The following is a 26,383-nucleotide window of genomic DNA, read 5'->3' as shown; positions in this document are numbered from 1 at the left end:
GTGCAGGCGGATACAATAGGGTCTTTGACAGACTGCTGGACAAGTACATGGAGCTCAGAAAAATAGAGGGCTATTGGTAACCCTAGGTAATTTCTAAGATAAGGACATGTTCAGCACTGCTTTGTGAGCTGAATGGCCTGTATTGTACTGTAGGTTTTCTATGTTTCTGTCAATTTATTTATTGATTGATTGAAATACAGTAGGGTGTAGGCTCTTTCGGCCCTTTGAGCTGCGCCACCCAGCGACCTCTGATACAGCCCTAGCCTAATCACGGGACAATTCACAATGACCAGTTAACCTACCAACCGGTATGTCTTTGGATTGTGGGAGGAAACCCAGGGAGAACGTACAAACTGCTCAGGGATATTGGTGGGAACTGAATCTGGGCCGCTGGTACTGGAAAGTGTTGTGTTAATCACTATGCTACCATGCTGCCCAAATTATTCCAACTTGGATTATATTTATCACATGGAACGTTTAAAGGAAATGTCAGTGAGCATTTGAGTAGAAGAATAGAGAGTATTGTTGAAAGCCAGCAGATTATTCTAATTTTCGTCCATTATCTGATCAGTAATAAAAGTTAAGTCACTTCAAATGAAGCATGAAGAATTTCAAGTATTTGTTTCAACAGCTGATGTGGAGGAGTTTTGTGGATCAGTTCAGAGGTAGGTTGAGAATCTGTTTGCTGAATTGAATCTGAGTGGGTTGAATGTGTAGCTCGGGTTACAATTGTAAGTTAAACATGCTAGAGCCTGCATTCAGTGCTGAAATCCATTTGTACAGTGAATAGTCTGATAAAATATTGGGGAAGGGTGGGAAGGGAGGAGAGCAGAGAAACCTGCCTAATTCTAGATCATAGGCGACTGCAAACTCTGCTAGACGAGTCAGGAAAGATTATATAGTTTCAAGTGGAGACATATAAATTGAACATTGGATGACAGCAACTTAGGTTTATAATGGATTTTTAATATAGCAAATATCTTAGAGTGGTTAGCATCCAAAAATAATGTTTTACAAGATACGTTATGGTGTAAAAGAAATATTTCAGGACTATGTTCCACCCTTCAAGCATGAATTCTATTTATAAACTGCCGCAGTTTATGTCATTTGAGTCCTTCAATTAAGCTACAAACTTGTGAGTCACTCTCTGGGAGTGCCATGGATGGACCACCAACTTTCAAGTTGCAATTGTGGTTGAAGAATTTTAAAAATTTATAATGTTAAGCATTCTAATTGGTACAATCCCCTTTGTAAGCATCAAATTTGTTTGATCATTCAATAACCCATTATGTGTGAGCAGTTCATATTAATTGATGGTACATGTCCTTACTCCATTGTGGAGTAAGAAAATTTACCAAATGTAATGAATTTAGAAATACGAGAAAGAAGGCAGGACCACATGGGTGGTAATCTCAGAATTATTTCCAGTGTTGTGTGTGAGTGAGTATAGTAATAGGAGAATATATCAGATCAACATGACAGTGAAAGGTTTAGATTCCTGGGACACTGGAACTGGGGGGTTTTGGGAAAATGAGTCTGTACAACTGGGCAGCTTTCACCAATGTCCATGCAGTGGTGTTAGCTCAGGATTCTGGGGAGAAGTTGATCTAATCAGGGCAAAGAAGGAGAGAGAAAAAGGATGTAAGTGAAAGAAGCAATAGTGGAATGAAAAGGCATTAGATGATGAAATCAAATGTGAAAGGTAAATGGGGCCAGAGTGCAAAAATACTAAGATAGCACAGAAACAGTCTCTTAGGCCCAACTCATTCATGCCAAAGAAATTGCCCATTTGAGCTAGTCCTATTTCCCTGTGTTGGGCCCATATCTCTCTGATCTTTTCTTCTCATAGTCATAGGCATACTTTATTGATCCCGGGGGAAATTGGTTTTTGTTACAGTTGCACGATAAATAATAAATAGTAATAAACCATAAATAGTTAAATAGTAATATGTAAATTGTGCCAGGAAATAAGTCCAGGACCAGCCTATTGGCTCAGGGTGTCTGAGCCTCCAAGGGAGGGGTTGTAAAGTTTGATGGCCACAGGCAGGAATGACTTCCTATGACGCTCTGTGTTGCATCTCGGTGGAATGAGTCTCTGCCTGAATGTACTCCTGTGCCTACCCAGTACATAATGTAGTGGATGGGAGACATTGTCCAAGATGGCATGCAACTTGGACAGCATCCTCTTTTCAGACACCACCATCAGAGAGTCCAGTTCCATCCCCACAACATCACTGGCCTTACGAATGAGTTTGTTGATTCTGTTGGTGTCTGCTGCCCAGCACACAACAGCAAACATGATAGCACTGGCCACCACAGACTCGTAGAACATCCTCAGCATCGTCCGACAGATGTTAAAGGACCTCAGTCTCCTCAGGAAATAGAGACGGCTCTGACCCTTCTTGTAGACAGCCTCAGTGTTCTTTGACCAGTCCAGTTTATTGTCAATTCGTATCCCCAGGTATTTGTAATCCTCCACCATATCCACACTGACCCCCTGGATGGAAACAGGGGTCACCGGTACCTTAGCTCTCCTCAGGTCTACCGCCAGCTCCATGTACCTTTCCAAATATCTTTAAAATATATGAATTGAAAAATCATGAAAAAAGGCAGAAAGTCAGAAGGTGTGTATCTTAATGCAGAAAGCACTCATGATAAAGTTCATGGCACACATATAGGTGGACTAAGATCTGACGACTTGCAAGGCACTAATAGACGGGACCTCGATATCGAAGAATATTCTGACGACTTGCAAGGCACTAACAGACGGGAACTCGATATTGAGGAATATTTGATACATAGGAAGGAAAATGAGAATTTGCTTTATTTTCACTGACATGCAGTACATTGTGAAGTTTATTGTTTTTTGACAGCAATACAGTGCAAGATATAAAATGTTACTACAAGTTGCAATAAAAATGTAATAAATAGAGCTAAAGGGGAATAGTTTTCATTAGTTCATGGACCGTTGAGAAATCTGATGGTGGAGGGGAAGAAGCTGTTCCTAAAACATCGATTCAAGGTTCAAAGTTGGTTAATGTAATTTCCTGTTTAATATAAAGGAATATGAAATACTTGTTACTCTGGATCTGATGCAGCACAAAAACACAATGAGATAAAGAATACAATAATAACAGAAGAATACAAAAAACATAAATACATAAGATAGCTTACGTGCATAGATTGATTGTATGTCCGTAAACTGAAGCTGAGCACAGGAGTGTTTGTACGTAAGGTGACTCTGACAGAAAATGATAACGTTGTGGTGAGGGGAGGGGTAGGTTCGGGGGTGGAGGTGTTGATCTGCCTTGTTGCCTGAGGAAAGTAACTGGTTTTCAGTCTGGTGGTCCTGGCGTGGATGCTACGTAGTCTCCTTGCTGATTGGAGATGGACCAACCCTCCGTGAGCAGGGTGGATCTTCAGATTCCTATACCTTCTCCTTGGTGGTAATGATGAGAAAAGGCCATTTCCTGGATGGTGGGATTTCTTAATAATGGATGTTACCTTCTGAGGCACTGCATTTTGAAGATGTCCTTGATTGTTGGGAGGCCGGTACCCATGATAAAGTCCACAACCTTCTATGGCCTCTTTTAATCCTGTGCATTGGAGCCTCCATAACAGGTGGTGATACCAGTCAGAATGCTCCCCACCGTACTTCTGTAGAAATTTGCTAGAGTCTTTGGTGACATATGAAATGCCCTCAAATTCATTAAGAAATATAACCACTGGCATGCCTTCTTTGTGATTGCGTCAATATATTGGGCTCAGGATAGATCCACTGAGATGCTGACGCCCAGAAAGCTGTTCAGTCTTTCCACTAATGACTCTTCAATAAAGACTGGTGTGTGTTCTCACAACTTCCTCTTCATGAAGTCCACAATCAATTCCTTTGTCTTGCTGACGTTGAATGCAAGGTTGTTGCTGCAATAAACTCAACCAGCTGATCTATCATGCTCCTATATGCTTCCTCATTGTCATCCGAAATTCTGCCAACAACAGTGGTGTCATTGAGGAATTTGTGGATGTAAATAGGAGATGAAATAAGTTTGGTAAAAAGCTGAAGACACTTGTAGGGCTAGTGTGTGGAGAGTGGCCACACAGGAAAAGGTATAACTAAACAAAGAATCTGGGCTTGTGAAAAGGAAGGATGTTAGGCTGGATTCCCTTAATGAAGAACATCTATGCAGGATGTTGTTTAACTTGGAGGGGCTGATGTATGGGCTGCCATCACATGGTCCTTGGCAGATTGGGGTCAGGGTCCAGTGGAATGGAGTGCAGTGTGACTGGGGACCCTTCATTGCTGCAGCCTTTTTTCGCCTTCACTGACATTGTGTGTCATCATCTTCCACCAGCTCCAGTGTGGAAGTCTTGATTGGATTGCTGTTTGTCCAGAACCTACCTCTTGTCCTTACCTCCTTGGGTGTCCCTACCAGGAGCGAAACTCCAGGTGGCAGCACTCTAGGGATTTCAGGAAACTCACATCCTCTCCACCATGACAAGGTGACGACCCTCAGGGAAGACTTGTTAAAAGTGTGGTGCAATAATTGTGAGAGATGTTAACCTTCATGTGTATTGGATTAATCAAGTCAGAAGGGTAGCTGCAAAGAATGAATATATAGAAAGGATCCGGGAGAGTTTCTTTGGTCAAATAGAGAGCTAAGCAGAGAACAACCGGGGGGGGGGGGGGGGGGGGGGGGGGGGGGGTCACGTGATGATGTGGGATTGAGACGTGTAAGTCCAGCTCTCCTGTAAAAAATCAGCAAAGTACCATTTAAACAAAGTAAAGTTAATAAATACTTTCCGAAAACTACTTATAAACTTCGTAAGACTACTCTACGATATGCCTCGTAAACCGCAACAGAAGAAGTCTGTTGTTGTGAAGTCGCCGCGAGATGGGAAGAAAAAAGGGCCTAATGCAGCAATGGAGCCTCGGATTCAGGTTGGATCTCCTTCGGAGGAGACGCATTTTATCTCTGGCGTAGAAGAACAAGGAGCAATGGCGGCGGTAGCGGACTCTCGGAAGAAGATGCTGAAATTGCGCATGCGCAAATCGACACAATTTAAACTACAAGAACCGACGGCCACTGCAACTGAAAGTGACTCAGAGTCAGAATTGGATATCGCAGAGAATACAGACGAAGAAGAGGAGGAAGAACTGGAAGAGACTGGAAGTAAAGGAGACGACAGAGACATAAGAGGGGCTTTATTGCAATTAACGGCTGAACTAAGAAAATTAAGAACAGAGCTTAGAGACGTGAAGATGTGCTATGATAAGGCTATGAAAAGACAGGATAAAATGGATAAGAAACTTCAGAAGATGGAAAGAACAATGGAGCATATTAACGATAGAGTGGAAAAACAGAAAATGATGCGATTGTCTAGAACACGGAAAGAAATCAACTCTTGGAGAAAGTGGACATGTTGGAAAATTTTAGTAGATGTAATAACATTAAAATTGTTGGTCTTAAAGAAGGTATAGAGGGAGATAACCCATTAGAATTTTTTCAAAGATGGATCCCGAAAACCTTACAAGTGAAAGAGGAAGACCGATCAATTGAAATTGAGCGGATACATAGAGCTCTAAGACCAAATCCACAAGGTGACCAATATCCATGATCAATTTTAATAAAATTCTTAAGATTTCAAGACAAAGAAAGGATTCTACAGGTGGCTGCCCAAGCTGCCAAGAAGAGAAAAGGGCCACTGATGATAGAAGGGAAGAAAATTTTTTCTATCCTGATATAAGTTATGAACTTTTGAAGAGAAGGAAGAAATTTAATCCAGTGAAAAAAGCCCTATGGGATCACGGTTATCAATTTATATTGCATTATCCTGCAACCTTGAAGATTTTTTTGCCTGGTGGAGAAAAAAGATTTTTTGACGATTACCGGAAGGCGGAGGAGTTTGTGCGAAATTCTTTGAATGTTCACCAGATACAAGAACAAACTTAGGGGAGCGAGATGGATTGAAGATGAAGACTGGATCAAGGATTAGGCCTGTTGAATTTTTAGGTGGATGAATATGTAAATATATTATTAATTATATGAGGGAGGGGAAGAAAGGTTAAAATTTGAGGAATATTAGCTGGGAATAATGACATTAATTTTTTTCTATATATATATATATAATTTTTTGTTACGGGGGAGCTGGAAGAAACACTGACCAATCGCTACGTTATTCATGTGTGCAACATGGCAATAGCCACGACCCGCACAATGGAATGGGGTAGTGTTGTGTATCGTTTCATTCACAACATTAGTGGGGGGGGGGGTATTTTGTTTTTTTCTTTTTTTGTATCTTATCTATCTTTTTTTTCTTTTTGCCTGGATGATTGGGAGGGAAACACATAGCAACATGGTGAAGTTCAAGAGGTTCCCCAGGGAACTATGACAGTTGAGAAGCTAAGTAATGTTTTAGATTTTAAGAGATAAATATGTAACATTTTTGAATATTTGGAGTCCTTATTTATAGCTCCGATGATGAAGATCTTGGTTCTTTGGGGGAAAGTAACAAATATATATTAAATTTATTTTTATCCCATGGAGCATGTGCAAACCTTCCAATATTCAGGCAGTTCTTTTTTTCTTTCTTTTTAGGTAGGAGTATATATCAGCGGGGGAGGGTTAAGGGGAGGGAGGAGGGTAGATATTATTATCTCATGTATCACTTTGAAAACTCAATAAAAATTATATTAAAAAAAAGCAGAGAACAACCTACCTTGGATCTCAATGAGGAAATGAGGCCGGTTTAATAATGACCTCAAAGTAAAAGAGAGATAGTGATTACAGCCTGATAGAAGTTTACATTCAATTTTTGGTGCAAGGATCTTGAGTCAGAAATAATTGTGTTTAATTTAGGCCATTACAATGGAATGAGGATTGAGTTGGCTGAAATGAACTGAGTAGCTAGATTATTGGGAAAGGAGGAAAGTTATGCCAGCAAGCAATAGCAGGAATTTAAGAAAGCAATTCATGACACTCAGCAAAAATATATCCCAATAAGAAGGAAAGATTCTATTCTAAGGGAGGTGATTGGGGGGAGGGAGGGTGTTTTGGAGGGGCCTGACGGTAAAATCAAACATGGCTAGCCAAGAAGCCTGGTTATAGTATTAAGCTGGAAGAGAAAACATGTAATGAGGTGAAAGTTAGCAATAGAGCTGAAAACTGGATGAAATTTAGAATCCAATATACTGGCAAAAAATATAAGGGAAAATAAATTATTAAGGCAAGTTAACAAGATAGGGAAAAATAGAGGCTTTTTTTAAATTAAAAAAGCGAGGGGCCCAAATAAATATTGAAACACAGAGAATGTTGGGGAAATAGTTATTAGAACAAAGGAATAGCAGAGAAATTAAATAGATATTTTGTATCAGTCTTTAAAGTAAACACATGACATTATTACTGACGTGCTGGGGAGAAATTTAATGACATTGCCATTAAGAAATAGTGCTAAACAAACTAAAAGGGTTAAAGGCTGACAAGTCTAGGATCCTAAACAATATGGTTACTGAGATAACGGACGCATTAATTATAATCTTTGAAAAATGCTCAGATTCTGGAGAAATACTAGAAGATTGGAAAACTGCCAACATAACACCCCCGACTCAAAAAAGGCAACTATAGGCTGATTAGTCTTGCATCTATTGTTGGAAAAACTAAATAGAAAAATTACAACAATGCGTAATTACTAGGGAAGTAGTAGCCGCACAATTGGAAAATCATGATCTAATCACATAGCGACACTATGGTTTCATGAAAAGGAAACTGCTTGAAAATTTACTAGCTTTTTTGGGAGAAATTTCGACTAGTGAATAGAGAGGGTACCAGTGGGTTTATACTATTTGGACTTCTGAAAGGCATTCAGCAAATTGACTCACAAAAGATTAAGTCTTGAGACAAGCGCCTACGATGTTGACGATATTGTGTTAGCATAGATAGAAGATGGAAGCACTGAGTAGGGATGCGGCATTCATCTTGAAACTGACAGCCTGTAGTGACACAGCACAGGGATCAGTATGGAGGCCATGGGACAACAACTGTTTGTGATATATATTGGTGATTTGGAAGATGGAAATAAATGTGTTCTAATCACATTTGTAGAGAATGTGAGAAAGCAATTTGTGAAGACAATTCAGCAAGTTCACAGAGGGAGATTTATAGATTAAGCGAGCACAAGAAGTTAGTAAATGGTATGTAATGAGGAAGAAAGGGCTAAAGAATAGTACTTAAATGGGATATGACTGTGGAAAGGGATTCAGGGATCCTTATGCATGAAACTATCACGTACAACAGCATTTAGTAAGCTAACCTGTATTTGAAGCAGTTTGAGTAGGGAGGTCTGCTGCAACTTACAAGGCACTACTTCGTTCGAGGCGGTGGAGGTGGTTCTTGGTATGGAGGAAGAGTTAACCACTTCGGGATTCCATAAGATACTGGAGCAGAATTAGGCCACTTGGCCCATCAAGTCTGCTCCACCATTTCATCAAAGCTGATCCATTTTTCCTCTCAGCCCCAGTCTCCTGCCTTCTCCCTGTATCCCTTCATGCCCTGACCAATCAAGAATCTATCAACCTCTGCCTTAAATATACATACTTAAGGGGCCTTCACAGCTGCCTGTAGCAAAGAATTCCACAGATTTACCACGCTATGGCTAAAGAAATTCCTCCTCAACTCTGTTCTAAATGGACGCCCCTCTATTCTGAGGCCATGCCCTCTGGTCTTAGACTCTCCCAGCATAGGAGACATCCTCTGTACATCCATTCTATCAAGGCCTTTCACCACTCGATAGGTTTCAAAAAGGTCACCCCTCAATCTTCTGAATTCCAGTGGATACAGGCCCAGAGCCATCAAACGTTGTAGAATGATTTTCGTGAACCTCCTTTGAACCCCCTTCAGTTTCAGAATGTCCTTTCTAAGCCCGCCCAGAACTGCTCACAATACTCCCAAGTGAGGCCTCAACCAGTGCATTATAAAGTCTCACCGTTACATCCTTGATAGTTTAGAAGAATGACAGAGGATTTAAAAATATGATTAATCTAGGATTAGTGTAAATAGGTATTGGACTGTCAGCATAGATTTGGTGGGCTGAAAGGCTGTGTTCCATCCTGTATCATCCCCCTGCCCCCATGATTATCATTGAATTGTGTAAGATTCTTAGGGGTCAGAGAGGGTAAATGTTAACAGAATGTTTCCTTGTTTGGGAGAATCCAGAACAAAAGGAGTGGATGTCAGAATAAGGGGCAGTTTGTAAAGACATAGATGAGGAAGTGAATTTTTGGAACTTTACCATAGAATCAGAATCAGATTCATTATCACTGACATCTCCATGTCATGAAATTTGTTTTGTGGCTGCAGTAGAGTGCAAGAAATATAAAATTACTACAAGTTACAATAATAAGTAAATACATAGTGCAAAAGAGAAATGGTGAAATGGTGTTCATGGACCATTCAGAAATGTAATGACATTCCTAACACATTGAGTGTGGTCCCTCCTGATGGTAGCAATGAGAAGAGAAATTTGCTCAAGATTACCGTGGGGCAGAGTTACTGTGTATATTTGAGGTTGTGTGGATATACAGTCAGTGGCCACTTTATTAGATACCCATATGCACCTGCTTGTTAATGCCAATATCTAATCAGCCAATCAGGTGGCAGCAACTCAATGCATAAAAGCATGCCAACATGGCCAAGAGGTGCAGTTGTTGTTCTGACCAAACACCATAATGGGAAAGAAATGTGGTCTTAGTGACTTTGACCTTGGAATACTTGCTGGTGCCAGACGGGGTGATCTGAGTATCTCAGAAACTGCCAGTCCCCTGGGATTTTCATGCACAATAGTCTCTAGAGTTTATAGAGAATGCTACGAGAAACAAAAAAAGGCATCCAGTGAGTGGCAGTTCTGTGGGTAAAAACACCTGGTTGATGAGAGAGGTCAGAGGAGAATGGCCAGACTGGTTCAAGCTGACAGGATGCCAACAGTAACACAAATAAACGTGTTACAACAGTGGTGTGCGGAAGAGTGTCTCTGAGCACACAACACAATAAACCTTGAAGCGGATGTGCTACGGCAGCAGATACTCAGGATACTCAGTGTCCTCCTGTACCGAATAAAGGAGCCACTGAGTGTATTTCTAATCAGTAAAGGGTTTAGGAAAAGGGCAGGAAAGCGGGGAACAGTGGATCAGCCATGGTTGTACTGAGTGATGGAAAAGGTTTGAGGAGCTGAACGCCTACTGCTATCCCATATCTTGTGGTCTTACAGGACAAATACATCAATTGAGGTCAAAAAAAACAAATTAGTCATTGGTTTATTGTCACATGTACTGAGGTACAGTGAAAACTTTATTTTGTATGTGATCCATTCACATTGTTCCAATGAGGAAGTACAAGGGAAAACAAGAACAGAGTGCAGAATAATGTTTTACCATTACAGAGTAAGTGTAGTGCAGGCAGACAATTAAGGTGCAGGGCTATAACAAGGTAGGTTGTGAGGTCAAAAATCCATCCTATTGTACTAGGGGCCTGTTCAGTAGTTTTAAAACAGCGGTATAGAAGATGTCCTTGAGCCTGATGGAATGTGCCGTCAGGCATTTATTTGTACCTTCTGCCCAAAGGGAAATGGGGAGAAAGGAGAATTCCCAGGATGGAAGGGTTCTTTGATTATGTTATCTGCTTTAGAAGGTAGTGGAGAACAAAGGGGAGCAAATTCCCATGATATGCTGAGCTGTGCCCACGGCTCTCTGCAGTTTCATGCATCTCAAAGTTCAAAGTAAATCTATTATTAAAGTACATATATGTCACCATATACAACCCTGAGATTTGTTTTCTTGTGGGCATGCACAGTAAGCTCAAGGAACACAATAAAATCAATGAAAGAATGAGCCCAACAGGACAGACAAATAACCAATGTGCAAAGAACAACAAACTCTGCAAATATAAAATGCAAAATAATAATAAATAAATAAGCAATAAGTGTGGAGAATATCAGGTGAGGAGTCCTTGAAAGTGACTCCATTGTTTGTGGGAACAATTCAATGACAGTGCAAGTGAAGTAATCTCCTCCGGTTCAAGAGCTTGATGGATGAGTGGTAATAACTGTTCCCGCACCCAGTGGTGTGGGTTCTCAGGATCCTGCACATTCTTCCTGACAGCAACAGCTAGAAGAGAACATGGCCTGGGTGGTGGGTGTCCTTGACAATGGATGCTGCGTTCCTGCGACAGCACCCCATGTAGATGTGCCCACTGGTGGGGAGGGCTTTACCCATGATGGACTGGGCCGTATCTGTTAATTTTTATAGGATTTTCTGTTCAAGGGCATTGGTGTTTTCATACCAGGCAGGCCATGATGCAGCAGTCAATACACTCTCCACCACACATCTATAAATGTCTTTCAAAGTTTTAAATGGCAGGCCGAATCTTTGCAAACTTCTAAGGAAGTAGAGGTGCTGCCGTGCTTTCACTGTAATTGCACTTCTGTGCCTGGCCCAGGACAAATCCTCTGAAATGATAACACTGAGGAGTTTAAAGTTGCTGTTCCTCCTCACCTCTGATCTCCTGATGAGGACTGACTCGTGGACCTCCAGTTTCCTCCTGTGGTCAATAATCAGCTCCTTGGTTTTGCTGACATTGAGTGAGAGGTTATTATGGCAGCACTCAGCCAGATTTTCATTCTCCCTCCTATATGCTGATTTGTCATCACCTTTGATTTGCAGACATCCCACCCTGCAAAAACTCATTTCAGGGAGGTAGCACCATCAATTTGCGGGAGACTCCTGGAACTTCCGGGAGAGGTGGGATGTCTGAAATAGAGTAGCTCCTTAGCAGCTAGCCAGCTAGTTTAAATAGCGTTAGCTATGCTAATGAACGAATGACGCCTGTTAAACTCACTTCAACATGTCTTTTACAGTCTTAACCCACCATGGGCAATAGAAAAGTCACTGTTGCAAACAGTGCAGCGAGCAACACTGTCATTATTTTTGACCCCTATTAGGCAGGGGTACACTTTAGTGTAGTCTGGGGTGACATACGTCTCTTTTGGAAAAGTCTCCCATGGCGCGCGCTCTCTCTAGCGCTGTCTCGCTCGCTGTCTCTCGAGGTCGCTCTCACACTCTCACTGTCTCTCTAGCGCACTCTGTCTCTCATGGTCACTCTCGCGCTCGCTCTCTAGCGCACTCTCGTGGTCGCTCTTGTGCTCGCTCTCTTTAGTGCGTTCTCTCACTCTCTAGCGGATGCTCTCTCTCATCGCTGTCGCTTTCGCTCTCTCTCTCACTCTCACTCTCTCTCACTCTCTCTCTCACGCTCTCAAAAAAAATTGATTTCCGGGATATTGTATATAATTTGCGGGCATCAGGGAGCCACTATTAATATGCAGGAGACTCCCGGAACTTCCGGGAGAGGTGGGATGTCTGGATTTGGCCAATGACAATGCAAATTGCAGCAAACAAATATGATATTGGAGTCGTACTTAGCCACACAGTCATAAGTGTAAAGTGAGTGTAGCGGGGGGCTAAACACACAGCCTTGTAGTGCTCCTATGCTGATGGAGATTATGGAGGAGATGTCGTTACCAATCCAAACTGACTGAAGTTTGCAAGTGAGGAAATCAAGGATCCAACTGCACAAGGAGGTATTGAAGCCAGGGTCTTGAAGCTTATTGATTAGTTTTGAGTGGATGATAGTGCTGCATGCCAATCTGTATTTGATAAAAAGCATCCTGATGTATGCATCTTTGCTGTTCGGATGATCCAGGGTTGAGTGAAGGCCAATGAAATGGCATCTGCTGATTAGGCAAATTGGAGTAGATCCAAGTTGCTTTTTAGGCAGGAGTTGATATGTTTCATCACCAACCTCTCAAAGCATTTAACCACAGTGGATGTAAGTGCTACTGGACAATAGTCGTTGAGGCAGGTTATCATATTCTACTTAGGCACCAGTATGATTGAAGCCTGCTTGAAGCAGTTGGGCACCTCAGATTACTGTGGCAAGAGGTTAAGGATATTGGTGAACTCTCCAGCCAGTCAATCAGCACGGCCTTTAGTACTCAGACAGGTACCTCATCTGGGCCAGGTGCTTTCCATTGGTTCACTCTTCTGAAGGATGCTCTCACGTCGGTCTCAGACTGAAATCACAGTGAGGGCTGTGGGAGTTCCTCCATGTTTTGATGGTCAAAGCGAGCATATTGAGCTCATTGAGGAGCGAAACCTTGTTGTCACCTATATTGCTTGGTTTCACTTTGTAAGAGGTAATAGCATTCAAACCCTGCCACAGCCGTCCGGGATCCCCAGTCACTCAAGTTTGGTTCAGAATTGCCACTTCGCACGTGAGATAGTTTTCTGGAAGTCGTACCTGGACCTCTTGTATTTTACTTGGTTGCCAGACCTGAATGCCAGTGATCTGGTCCTTAGCAGACTGCAGAACTCACGATCTATCCAGAGCTTCTGGTTGAGGCAGACTCTGAATGATATTGTGGGGGCATATTAGTCCACGACTGTTTTAATAAAATCGGTGACAATGACTTGGGCAGAACAGTTGCCATATGAAGCTGTGAAGCATTTCAACAATGAAGTTCAATGTGCATTCTCGTTCAGCAATATAGAACAAATTTCCACCCCCACCTTTTATATACAAAATCAAATAACTTTAAAAAAAACTCATACCTTTGAAAGCAATGTAAACATGTGATTTATTTTTAAGCTGGCAAAAAGACAATCTATCCACTGTGGCTTCATTCACTCTGATATAATGTCTTGATGCTAGCAAAGCTGCTTTCATTGATTTTTCTCTCTGAATTTAGTGCTGGGCCTTTTCCTTGCACTGCAGAAATCCTCATGAGATTATAGTCTGACATTAGATACCCAAATACATGATGGTGTATGTTTGCAATGGCAATGCACTTCAGCTTTGGCCCAGACACAAAGCAATGATGCAAGTGCTTTGAAGGTGAAGTTAGTAGGACAAATAGTTTGTATTTCCTTGATTGCAAGAGACTGAGCATTAAATTGGAGATATTGAAGTGAACGAAGTTTGAAACTTTCTGTCCAGAGTGACTATGGATGCTGAGAGGATGGGAGGCTAAAGTTAGTGTGTGAATGAAGTTTCTTTTCACAGAGAGCTTTACATACCTGGATTGAGCTGTCAGTGAATGGTGGAAGTGGATACAATAGTGACATTTAATATGCATGTAGACAGGCACATGCACTTGCAGAGAATGGAGGGATATAGATCATCTGTAGTCATATAGGATTGGTTAAATTTAGCATAATGGTCAGCACAGACAGCATGGGCAGAAGGACCTGTTCGTGAGCTGTACTGTTCCAAAAAAATAAAACACCTCTAAGCCTTACAGAATAGAAATAATTTTGTTTGATAATCGTATGTGGGTTGTTTTGTCTCAAACATAGGACATTGAGAAAGGATCTGTTTAAGTTGAGAATCATAGGGGTAGAGAGTGCAAAAGGTTCAAGTTCAAAGGCAATTGGCAAAAGAGCCAGGTGTGGTGGAGGATAGGATCTTTGAGATGTTCTAAAAAGGGGGCTGAATATGTTCTTGGAAAGTGCTTAAAAATAAAAGTAGGGATCTAGTAGGAGGGTGTTGAATGAGAACTAACTGGATGCTTTTGTGCAGAGGTAGCAGGGCTGGATTCCCTCCTTCCTGTGATTCTGTCCATCAGCAGAAATAGAGCCAAGCGAGAAAAATGGAGTTATGTTCTCAGTGAAAGCTGCAGAAGGCTGGAAAGACTGAGTAGCCACTCATGTTCAGAAGTTCCTGCCTACGTCCTTCCAAGAGCAAAAAGCATTTGACTTTTGACCGGAGCACCCGGCATAATTTGCATCATTTGGAAAAACTGTTCCAGTAAGATTCATAAAAATGTACAGTACTAAATTAATAAGAATATCAATTTAATGAAAATTTGTGGCTATTTCATCTTATATTTTTTGTAAAATATTCTGACTTTAAATTGAGTTCTCAAATTCCTCCTGATTTAACATAGGATTGGATCTATAAAGGAGATAATTTTGTGTATATTGAGATTTAAGCCTGTAATATAAAACAGATTTTTCAGATATATAGTGAGTACCAGAGAGGCAAGAGTGGACATCAGACTGCTGGAAAATGACACTGGAGAAGTAGAAGTAGGGAACAAAGAAATGGCAATGAATTAAATAAGTATTTTGTATCACTGTTTACTGTGCAAGACACCAGCAACATACCAGAAAGTTGAGAGAGTCAGGAAGCAGAAGTGAGTGTGTTTGCTTTTGCTAAGGAGAAGGTACTTGGGAAGCTGAAAGGTCTGAATGTAGAAAGGTCATGTGGACCAGACTGACACACCCCGGGTTTCTAAAAGGGGCACCTGAAGAGATGGTAGAGGCAGTAGTAGTGATCATTTGGGAGCCCATTGTATTACAGGAAAAATACTAGCATAGATAGGAGAATGGCTGACTGGCAGGAGGCAAAGAGTGGGAATCGCTGATGGTGACTAGTGGTGCTCCCCGAAGGTTGGTGCTGGCTCCACTACCTTACGTGTTATATGTTAATGATCTGGATGATGGAATTGATGGCTTTGTGGCCAAGTTTGTAGATGGTACAGAGATGGATGGAGATGTGGATAATGTTGAGGAAGCAGGGAGTCTGCAAATGAACTTGGACAGGATGGGCAAATGGACGATCAACTGGCAGATGGAATACAAAGTAGTTTTGTACTTTGGTAGAACGAATAAAGGTGTAGACTGTTTTCTAAATGGGGAACAAGTTCAGAAATTGGAGATGCAAAGGAACTTGGAAGTCTTAGTGCATAATTCCCTAAAGTTACTGAGGAAGGCAAATGTGATGCTGGCATTCATTTCAAGAGGACTAGAATATAAAAGCAAGGATCTTGGGCTGAGGCTTTATAAGGCACTGGTCAGGCTACATATAGAGTAATGTAAGCAATTTTGAGCCCCATATCTAAGGATGGATGGACTGGCATTGTAATCGGTGGAGATGAAGTTTACAGGAATGGTTTCAGGGATGAGAGGGTCACCCTGTGAAGAGCATTTGATGGCTGTGCATCTGTGCACACGGAAGGATGAGGGGGGAGATCGCATTGAAGCCTATTGAATATTGAAAGGCCTAGGTAGAGTGGACATGGAGAGGATGTTTCCAGTTGGAGAACCAGGACCAGAGGGAACAGCCTCAGATCAAAAGAGCATCCGTTTAGAATAGAAATGATGAGAAATTTATTAGCCAGAAGGAGGCAATTCTCTGGAATTCATTGCCACAGACAGCTGTGGAGGCCAAGTCATTGGTATATTTAAAGTAGAGTTTAATAGATTCTTAATTAATAGGGATGTCAAGGGTTACAGGGAGAAGGCAGGAGAATGGGGCTGAAAGGGAAAAACAAATCAGCCATGACCAAACGTTGAAGCAGAACTCAATGGGCCAAATGACCTAATTCTGCTCCTATCTCAGATGGACTTAACCAAAGATGTTCGGCAAAATACAAAGTGTGTTGAACAGATCACTCAGTGGTGTACAACTTTTATACAACTCTCAGATGTAATTCATGTAAAGGCATTCAGTGTATGTCCTAATCTTTATTTTCTCTTTTTCTCTGTAGACGTTAACTGAACCCGCTGCATTTGCCGATGAATCAAGCTGCCAGTGCAAAGCTCCTCATGAAAGATTGACTATTGCTCAGGCCCGCTTTGGAACACCAAGTTAGTCTTTGATTTCGTAACAGCTACTATTACAAACATTCACATTTTTCATATTCAGTGTCTGATACAAGTAGGGCTTGAAAAATTACATCTATTTTTATTGACCCATTAAGAGCAGAGGGAAACCACTACAGGTAAAATACATGTCCAATCTTCATGTCTTTAATGACATTCTCCAAACAAAGCATAGAACTTGACTACCCTGCACCATCCACTCTCTTAATGACCTTCCCATATTGTAGGGAAACGATAATCTCTGTTTCTTTACCTTGACCACCAACTATCTCCTTAAACTCTTCTCCTTCCCTCCCCCCCCCCCCCGCAAAAACAGTGTGAAGATGCCATGCTCTTCTTTGCCATTGAGAATGCAGATGTTTGTTTTCTTGCAGCAGACCATGAGGCCAAGACCCCCCATTAGCAGTGTGGGGTAATAGTCACTTAGCTGGTTTTCTGCCCTGCAGTTAATGCTGATTTTTCCCACGTGTATATCTCTATATTATCCAATTAAGACTCTTAATACCTACCACATGTGCATCTTATATGAACCATTTAAGACTCAATACCTACATTCAGGGAAGTATTTTAATCAAAGTCTCAACTGAGGATTTCTTTGACTATAAATTACTATAACCATGGTGCATTTTCACTCATCCTTATTTTGACTATACCATCAAACTTCAAAACCCCTTTTCATTTCCCAAATAAGTGAACTTGCTGTTTGTTGGTTCATCCTTATTCATCTGATGAGAGCTATAGTTTCTTAAGTCATTAGAAAGACAAAGGAAATGGTGATGGACCTTGGGAAGACAAACCCTGCACTGCTCCCTGGTGCTACTGATGGTGAGGATATGGATGTGGTGAGGACCTACAAGTACCTGGGGGTGAACCTGGATGACAGACTTGAGTGGAGCACCAACACAGAGGCTGTGTACAAGAAGGGCCAGAGTCGCCTCTACTTCCTGAGGAGACTGAGGTCCTTTGGAGTATGCAGGCCTCTCCTTCACATTTTTACCAACCTGTTGTTGCCCTTACAATCTTCTATGTGGTGCTGAGCTGGGGCAATGGCATCAACACTGGTGATTCAACCTGCTGAATGAACTGATTAGAAAGGCTGGCTCTGTTATAGGAGTCAAACTGGACACACTGGAGGCTGTGGGAGAACTAGGGACCCTACAGAAAATCCTGGCAATTCTGGACAATGTTTCTCACCCTCTGTATGCCACCTTGGCTGAACAGGGGAGCAGTTTTAGTAATAGACTAAGACAGCTGCGCCGCTCCTAAGAGCGCTATATGAGGTCATTCTCACCCTCGGCCTTTAGGCTCAATAATGAGTCAACCTGTAGCCGGGGAAGTGATGACTCCCTCCTGTTAGACTGTTTGAGGTAACTTTTATTCTTTCTTAATTATCTTCTAATATTTGTATATCTGTGCACTTGTAATGCTACCATGACACTGTAATTTCCTTTGGGATTAATAAAGTATGTATCTATCTACCGAGTCCATTACCTCTGGCAATCACCAGATTGTATCCTAGCCTCCCAGGAGCAGAGGCATCACAGATAAGGCAGAGGCACTCAGTGCATGGATTAGCCTGGGATTATAATATTATAGCTATTACAGAAATTAGTCTGAGGGATCAACAGGACTGGCAGCTCAATGTTCATGGGTATTGATGCTTCCATTGCAACGTTTCAATAGTGTTGGGGGAGTTTCAATATGTAGATAGATTGGGAGGATCAGGTTGGTGCAGGCTCCGAGAGAAGGAATTTATAGAATGCCTAAGAGTAAGCTTCTTAAAGAAGCTTGAGACTGAACACACCAGGGAAAAGGCAGTTCTGGATTGGGTATTGTGTAATGATCAGGGAGCTGAAAGTAAAGGAACCCTTAAGAAGCAGTGATAGAATTCGCCCTGCAGTTTAAGAGTGAGAAGCTGAACTCAGATGAATTAGTATTACAGTAGAGAAAGGGCAATGACAGGCATGAGAAGGAGCTGGGTAAAACTGGTTGGAAGGGGACACTAACAGGAATATCAGTGGTTGAAGTTTCTGGGAGCAATTCGGAAGACAGAGGATAGATACATCCCAGAGATGAAGAACTATTCTAAAGGGAGGCTTAGGCAAACGTGGCTGACAAGGGAATTCAAAGATAGCATAAAACCAAAAGAGAGGGCATACATTATAGCAAAAATTAGTGGGAAACTAGTTGGAAAAACAACTGAAACATTCTGTGTGCCACAGTTCCCAATGAGATGTTGGATTACATAGCGGGAGACAGATGTCAAAAAAAATGAGCAGGGGCAGTTGGGACATTGTGCATTCCACAGTTCCCAAACAGATTTGAATTGTGTAATGCGAGAGGGATTTCAAAAGAAGCGAGCGGGGGCAGTCAGGATGTTCTGCATCCCACAGTTCCCAAGCAGACATTTGAGTGTGTGTAATTAGGCACTTGGCAAGATTCAATAAAAAGAAGTTAGGTTTAAGTGGTGTGGCAATGTGGGTGCGGGCCAGTGTTAGAGTGGGGAGTTCAGGCTTTGGCTCATTGAGGCTTCGGCAAGGGGACACAAAGGCTGTGGGTAGATTTTTCCTTTCTTCCTTCCTCCCTCCTCCCTCCTCCCTCCCCCCTCCCCCCTCCCCCCTCCCCCTCCCCCTCCCTCCTCCCCTCTCTCCCCCTTCCCCCTTCCTCCTCCTCCTCCCCTTCCTTCCTTCTCCTCCCCTTCCTTCCTTCCCCTCCCTCTCCCTTCCTTCCCTTCCCTCCCCTCCCCTCCTTCCTTCCCTCCTTCCCCTCCTTCCTTCCCTCCTTCCCCTCCTTCCTTCCCTCCTTCCCTTCCTTCTTTCTGTCCCCTCCTTCTCTCCCCTCCTTCTCTCCCCTCCTTCTCTCCCCTCCTTCTCTCCCCTCCTTCTCTCCCCTCCTTCTCTCCCTTCCTTCCTTCCCTCCCTTCCTCTCCCTCCCTGTTTTCCTTCCCTCTCCCTCCCTCCCTTCCCTCTTTGTCCCTCCCTCCCTTGCCTCCCAGTCAGAGCAGTGGGGATGCCAGGCAAGAGAGTGCAATACTCCTTGCGGGATGTGGGATCTGGGCTGAGTTTGCCAGTTGGATACAGAATTAGATTGCTAATAAGAGGCAGAGGGTTGAGGTGGAGGGTTGCTTTTCAAATTGGAGGTCCGTGACAAATATTGAGCTGCAGGGGTTAGTCTGGGTCCACTGTTATTTGCCATATTTAAAAATGATTTGGATACAAATATTTGCTACATGGTTATTAATTTTGCAGATGACACTGAAGTTGATAGCATAGTGTTTAGTGAATAAGGTTCTTTGAGGTTACAGTGAGATATAGATCAACTGGAAAAGTGGACAAAGGAATGGTTGATGGAATTTAATTTGACAAGTGCAAAGTGATGTATTTTGGGAAGTTAAGCCAGGGCTGGGAATACACAGTAAAAGACAGGAACTTGGCGACATGTATCAAACAGAGAGACTTTGAGGTACAAGTACATAATTCCCTGAAAGTGGTGATGCAGGTAGATAGGGTGGAGAAGGAGGTGTGTTGTAAACTTGCTGTCATTAATCTAGGCACTGAGTATAGGTGTTGAGATGTCATGTTACAATCATAAAATATAGGTTAAACTGCACTTACAGTATTTTGTGCAAATCTGGTAGCCACACTGTAGGAAGGTTGTGATTAAGCTGGAGAGGATGCAGAAATGGTTCACAAGGATGTTGTCTAGATTGGAGGGCTTGAGTTACAAGATTAGATAGGTTAGATCTGTTTTCCCTTCTGAGCAAAGGAAGGCAAGAGGTGAAATGAGAGAGCCGCGTGAAATTCTGAGAAGCAAGGATAGAGTCTGTTTCTCATGGTCAGGATATCTAAAGCTAGAGGATGTAGGTTTAAGGTGAGTATGAGGGGGTTTCAAAGGAATCTGAGAGGTAAATATTTCACAAAAAGAGTAGTTGTTATCTGAAATAAACTCCTAGGAGAGGTGTTGGAGCCATGTAAGAGGCATCTGGGCAGTCCCTCCCAGTCCTCCCCCTCTCTTCGCCACTGAAACTTTCACCCACTGAATTGCAATGGGGTAGTACTGAATGGGCTAGCCACACATTCCATTGTATTACTGCCAAGGAAGTAAGTGAAGGTGAAAAATTGCCTCCTCAAAAACAAACAAAAAATGTTCTTCCTATGAAATGGGTTACATGAAGAGCCAAATGATGAAAAATGGACAAAATAAATGTTGTCAAACCACTTTATCACAATGTCCATTTAAAGCTAATTGTCATCTGGTCTTTGTTACAAAGAACCCTCCAGCTATAGCAGAATTCAGGAGAATTATCAAACTATATACGATTAAAATAATATCACTGCTGCTGGTGGCTCAGCTGGACAGATGTACACTATATCCAACTATATCACATTGAATGGAAATCTCAGATTAGTGTCTGGTCAATCTGTGTTGTGGTGAAGAGAGAACAATAATTGAACTTGGTAACCTCAAGCTGATGAAGGACCAGTTTATGAAAAACCTGCTGCTCCTCATCTTCATTCCTGATTCCATTTTGAAAAGTGTGGGCAGTAGGTATGCACAAAGTTAGATGCAGTTCACTTACCTGAAGCTGGGCCTTGATGTTTGTAGTGTTATGGGTCATCACGTGGATACAGCCCTCGCCACTGCCTATCACTTCAGAAAGAGGAAAATGAAGAGGAAGACACTGAACAGAGCCATTTAGTATGCAGAGAGGTTGAGAGTCCTAATTACTACAGATTTCTGGTAGATGGGAGGAGGGTGGATTGGGCAATGTCTAATAGTGTAGTTAGCCATGTGAAAATCTATATCCCTGAGTTCAACAACAGATGTAAGTCATTCAGATCATTGTGGTGCTGCTTTGATTAGAGTCTTGACATTGGTACCCAGTTATCTGTCCTTGCTGTTGTCATCAGAATTGCCTCCTGTCCCCTACAGATACACATCCTTCAATTATCCATTCAATTATCCAAAGCCAGCTTTAGAAAAACAATATGCCTGGCTTTCTTTCATGTCCCTTTTCCCTTTTTTCCTTGGTCCAATACTCCTCACCAAGAAAAAAAGCTTACGGGGTTTTGCAGCTACCATGCACCTGCAATCTTCAAGAGGTTCAAGCTCAGCAGCACATGCTAGTTGGCAAGTAACTTTTTGAGACACTGTGCTGATGGATATATTCAATAACAGCATGGTTGGCACTGACTACACACGTGCTTCAATCGTGATCAGAGGTGGAGCAGAAAAATGCAGGTGCTGCCTGCGTAACACTGACACACCAACTTTGTGGCATTTTGAGATCCTTTGAACCTGTAGCATTGGCATTGAATTGCATGCCCCTGTCAGAAAGGAAGCGTGGTCTCTGCCTATTTACAACTTAGCCTCACCAGTCTCTTAGGTGTTGGCAAAGGGGGGGTGGAATATGAGGGGGGGGGGAGTTAAAAAAAACTAATAATTTCACCCAAAACATTGTGGCATTGTATTTGTAGTTTATAAAGTGCAAGTTGTTTAATGGCTGGTTGTTGTATACCACTTTCTAATTCTCTGTTACTTTAACCTTTTACAGTTGACAGACCAGTGAGAGTTTATGCAGATGGAATATTCGATCTCTTTCACTCAGGTCATGCTCGAGCTCTCATGCAGGCTAAAAATCTCTTCCCAAATACCTACTTACTTGTGGGAGGTAAGAACTGAGAGGCAATCCACTTGAAACTAATTGAGAAAAGCCAATTGATGAATGTGCCATCCATAGGTACTCAAGCAGGGGTTTAGAAACTCAAAACTCCCTCCCTCCGGTATGATTATTCTTCATTCTGGGACCTACAGAACCCACATTCACAGACAAGCTTTTGTTGGAAGGCAACACAGTCTGCTCCACAAACTCTCCTTTGGTTCCTTTTGGTGTTAGCCAAATGGTATAGCTTTTCCTGAATGAAACATTGCAAATTCTGGCACAGTCTCCATCTTTCTTCATCCCTCCGTCATTATGTGCTGACAGTGTTTCAGTGTGAATAGTGCATTAGTTTAAAACTGTTAGCAAATGTGCCCACTTTGCATAGTAATCCCCCTACATCTTTGATCTTGTGTTCAAGCTGCTCTCCGGACCCAACAGCGCTCACACTCAGACTTGCCAAGTGTCACTCAGATTTTGGTTTAAAAATACAGCCACTCATAATGATGCTGCACTGAAATATAAGCGTAGCTTTGAATTCTTAAATGGATCTGCAATCTGTGTCATTCCTTCTTTTCGCAAATGTCACTTCTATTATTCGCTCAGTGTTGACAGTTCTGTTCATATCCTCCTACAGATCCATTGCTCAGTTATCAAAATGTTCTTGCAACAAGCAATTTTTTCTTTGATGCAAGTATTAAGGAATACATTATTGTTAATGACAAGATAAAGTACCATCATGTGTATTAATAGTGTGATGATAAGGTAAAGTTATAGATCTTTCATTGCAAGTGATGGTTAAATAACAGCACATACAATCAATCTTATACCCAAAACATCTGACATGAAAGCAAAGCAAGAGTCATGTAGCAGCAGACATAAAGACTACTTGCAATGTGACTGGTCTTACACAGACAACGAAGATTGTAGACGATGTTCATGAAATCAGGTTACTACTTCCGAACAGTCTCACTGTTCATTTTGTGTGGTTTCCCTCTTTGACCCTTCTGTCCATTCCAAGTCTCATTCTTTTATCCACTTCACATTATTACTTTAAAACCAACCGCTGAAAGCTTCATGAAAATTAGCCCCAGTGTTTTCATTTTGTGTTTTCCCTTCCTAAATACAAGCAACACATCCTCTCACATTGCTTTGTCCGGAAGTGTAAGCAAAGATAAGTATGAAGTAATACTGTATGGCACTAGCGTAGTGGGGTTGTTGCCATTAAATTGAAAGGCAGTTATTATGATGTGGAATTCTTAACATTTTTCTTGCAGTCATATAGGCATTAAACTGGAATGGTGAGAATTATTAAAGAATGTGGCAGAAGCAATTGTGACATCTCCAAGGGATTTAAAAAATTGCTTGTGTGTGTTTGGTTTCAGTATGCAGTGATGATCTAACACACCAATACAAAGGTTTCACTGTCATGAATGAGATTGAGCGGTATGATGCCCTGAGACACTGCCGCTATGTTGATGAGGTTATCAGAGATGCTCCGTGGACACTGTCCCAAGAGTTTCTGGAAAAACACAAGGTACGTCTCTGTATTGCCCTTTCTGTTCCTGCAAGTGCCAGTGTACTTTGAGCAGACTTTGGCTTTAAATAACTTTTTTTTTTTGGCGTTGATTCTTCATTGAATCTCTTCTTAGATAGGGTTTGACTTGTACAAAAGAGAAGGGTTACACTTGAACTTGAGGAGGGCCAGTGTCCCTGTGGACATGTTTGTTAGAGCTTTTGGGGAGGGTTTAAACTAGCATTGCAGAGGGATAGTAACCCGAGTGACAGGTCAGATGATGGAGTAGTTGGTGTAAAAGTAAATGCAATGTGTAGCGAGACTGTCGGGGAGGATAGGCAGTGAGTGGGACATAACTGCAGTCAGTGAAATAGGTTGAAATCTGTCTAATGCAAGAAGTATCAGGAACAAGGGTGATGAACTTACAGCATGGATCAATGCATGGAACTATGAGAGTGTAGCCATTACAGAGTCTTGGCAGTCAGAAAGGCCTTAATGTCTGCTGTATGATGTAGGGTTTAGATGTTTCAAAATGGACAGGGAGAGCGGTGGGGGAGGTATTGCTAATCAGCGTAGTATCACAGCTGCAGAAAGGGAAGATGTTCTGGAGGGATCATCAACTGGGTCAGTGTTGGTGAAGTCAGAAACAGGAAGAAGTAATCACTCTGTTAGGAGTATTCTGTTGGCATGCCAATAACAACAGAGACACCACAGAGCAGATCAGTAGAGAGATTTTGAAAAGGTGTAAAAATAACAGGGTGTTGTCATGGTTACTTCATCTTCCCTAATGTTGAATGGCACCTCCTTCCTGTGAAATGTTTTAGATGAAGTTTTGTTAGGTGTGTTTAGGATCTTGACAAGATATCTGGACAGGCCAACTAGAAGAGAGGCTGAATCTAGTACTAGCCAATGAACCTAGTAAGTTGACAGATCTCTAGGTGTTGAGCATTTGAAGACAGTGACCACAACCCCTCCCCCCAACCTTTGGCATAGCCTAAGAGAGAAATAGGAGTAGACAGTATTTTATAATTGGGAGAGGGTGAATTATGATGCTATTAGGCAGGAACTTGGGAATGTAAACTGGGAACAGATGTTCTCAGGGAAATTAACTATGGAAATGTGGTAGGTTTTTTGGGAGCAGTTGCAGGGCTTCTGGATAGGGTTGTTCCATTGAGACGGAAAAGATTGTAGGGAGAAGGAACCATGGTTGACAACATAAGTGAAAAATCTGGTCAAGAGGAAAAAGGACACAAACTTAAGGTTTAGGAAGCAGGTATGAGACAGGACTCTTAAATGTTATGAAGTAGTTAGGAAGGAGTTTAGAAATAGACTTAGGAGAGCTAGAAGAGGCATGAGAAGACCTTAGTGTGTTGGATTGTGGAAAACACAAAGGTATTCTACATATACGTGAAGAACAGAGGAGGGTAAAGAGAGTAAGAATAGGATCGATCAGGGACAATGGAAGAAAAGTGGAGTCGGAGGAGGTAGGAATACTTTGTTTCGGTATTCACCAGTGAGGGAGAACTTACAAATGTCAAGTCAGTGTAGGCTAATATGCTGGAACATGTCAAGGTTAAGAAAGAAGATGTACTGGAACTTTTGAAAAACATTAGGATAGACAAGTTCCCAGGGCCAGATGAGATATACCCAGGGTACTACAGGAAGTGAGGGAAGATATTACTGTGCTTTTTGCTGATGATCTTTGTGTCCCTGCTGGCCATAGGAGTAATACCAGAAAAGTGGAGGGTGCCAAGTGTTATTCCTTTGTTAAGAAAGATAATAGGGTTAATCCTGGGAATTATATCAGTAGTAGGAAAGCTATTGGAGAAGATTCTTAGAGGCAGGATTTACAAGCATTTGGAGACACATAGTCTGATTGGGGATGGTTAGCATGGCTTTGTGAGGAGTGGGTAGTGCTTCACAAGCCCAATTGGCTTCTTCAAGGAAGTGACAAAACAACTTGATGAAGGTAGAGCACTGGATGTGGTGTACATGGATTTTAGTCATGTATTCAACAATGTTGTCCACAGTAGGCTCATTCAGAAAGAGAGGAGGCATGGGATCCAGGGAAACTTGGCTGCGTGGATGAGGAATTGACTTACCACAGAAGTTAGTAGATGGAGCATATTCTGTTTGGAGGTCTGTGACTAGGTGCTCGCAAGGCTCTGTTCTGGGACCCCTGCTCTTTGTGATATTTGTAAATTACTTAGATGAGGAAATGGAAGAGTGGGTTAGAAAGTTTGCAGATTATGCAAGGGTTGATGATGTTATGGATTGTATAGAATGTTGTCATGGGTTACAACAGACCTTTAATAGGATGTAAAGCTAGGCTGATAAGTGGCAGATGGAGTTTAATCCAGTGAAGTATGAAGTGATTCACTTTGGAAGGTCGAATTTGGAGGCAGGATACAAGGTTAATGGCAAGATTCTTTGCAGTGGGGCACAAGTTGATAAGCTAGTTAAGCAGGTGTATGTTGTGTTTGCTTTCATTAATTGGAGG

General features: G+C 42.0%; 1 protein-coding gene across 2 annotated transcripts in view; it reads left to right on the top strand.

The window, feature by feature from the left end:
- LOC140199070 (choline-phosphate cytidylyltransferase B) overlaps nt 1-26,383 on the top strand; it is an 80,556-nt gene that overhangs the window by 37,563 nt on the left and 16,610 nt on the right. For both annotated transcript variants that reach the window (XM_072260533.1, XM_072260534.1), the window contains exons 2-4: nt 16,594-16,693; nt 22,263-22,379; nt 23,753-23,904. In XM_072260533.1, the coding sequence (XP_072116634.1) occupies nt 16,594-16,693; nt 22,263-22,379; nt 23,753-23,904 (369 nt within the window). The remainder of the gene's footprint in view (nt 1-16,593; nt 16,694-22,262; nt 22,380-23,752; nt 23,905-26,383) is intronic.

Source organism: Mobula birostris, chromosome 6 (assembly GCF_030028105.1).
Source record: "Mobula birostris isolate sMobBir1 chromosome 6, sMobBir1.hap1, whole genome shotgun sequence".
Taxonomy (NCBI): Eukaryota; Metazoa; Chordata; class Chondrichthyes; order Myliobatiformes; family Myliobatidae; genus Mobula; species Mobula birostris.
The sequence above is the reverse complement of the archived record's forward strand: the minus strand, read 5'-3'. Positions and strand labels throughout refer to the sequence as shown.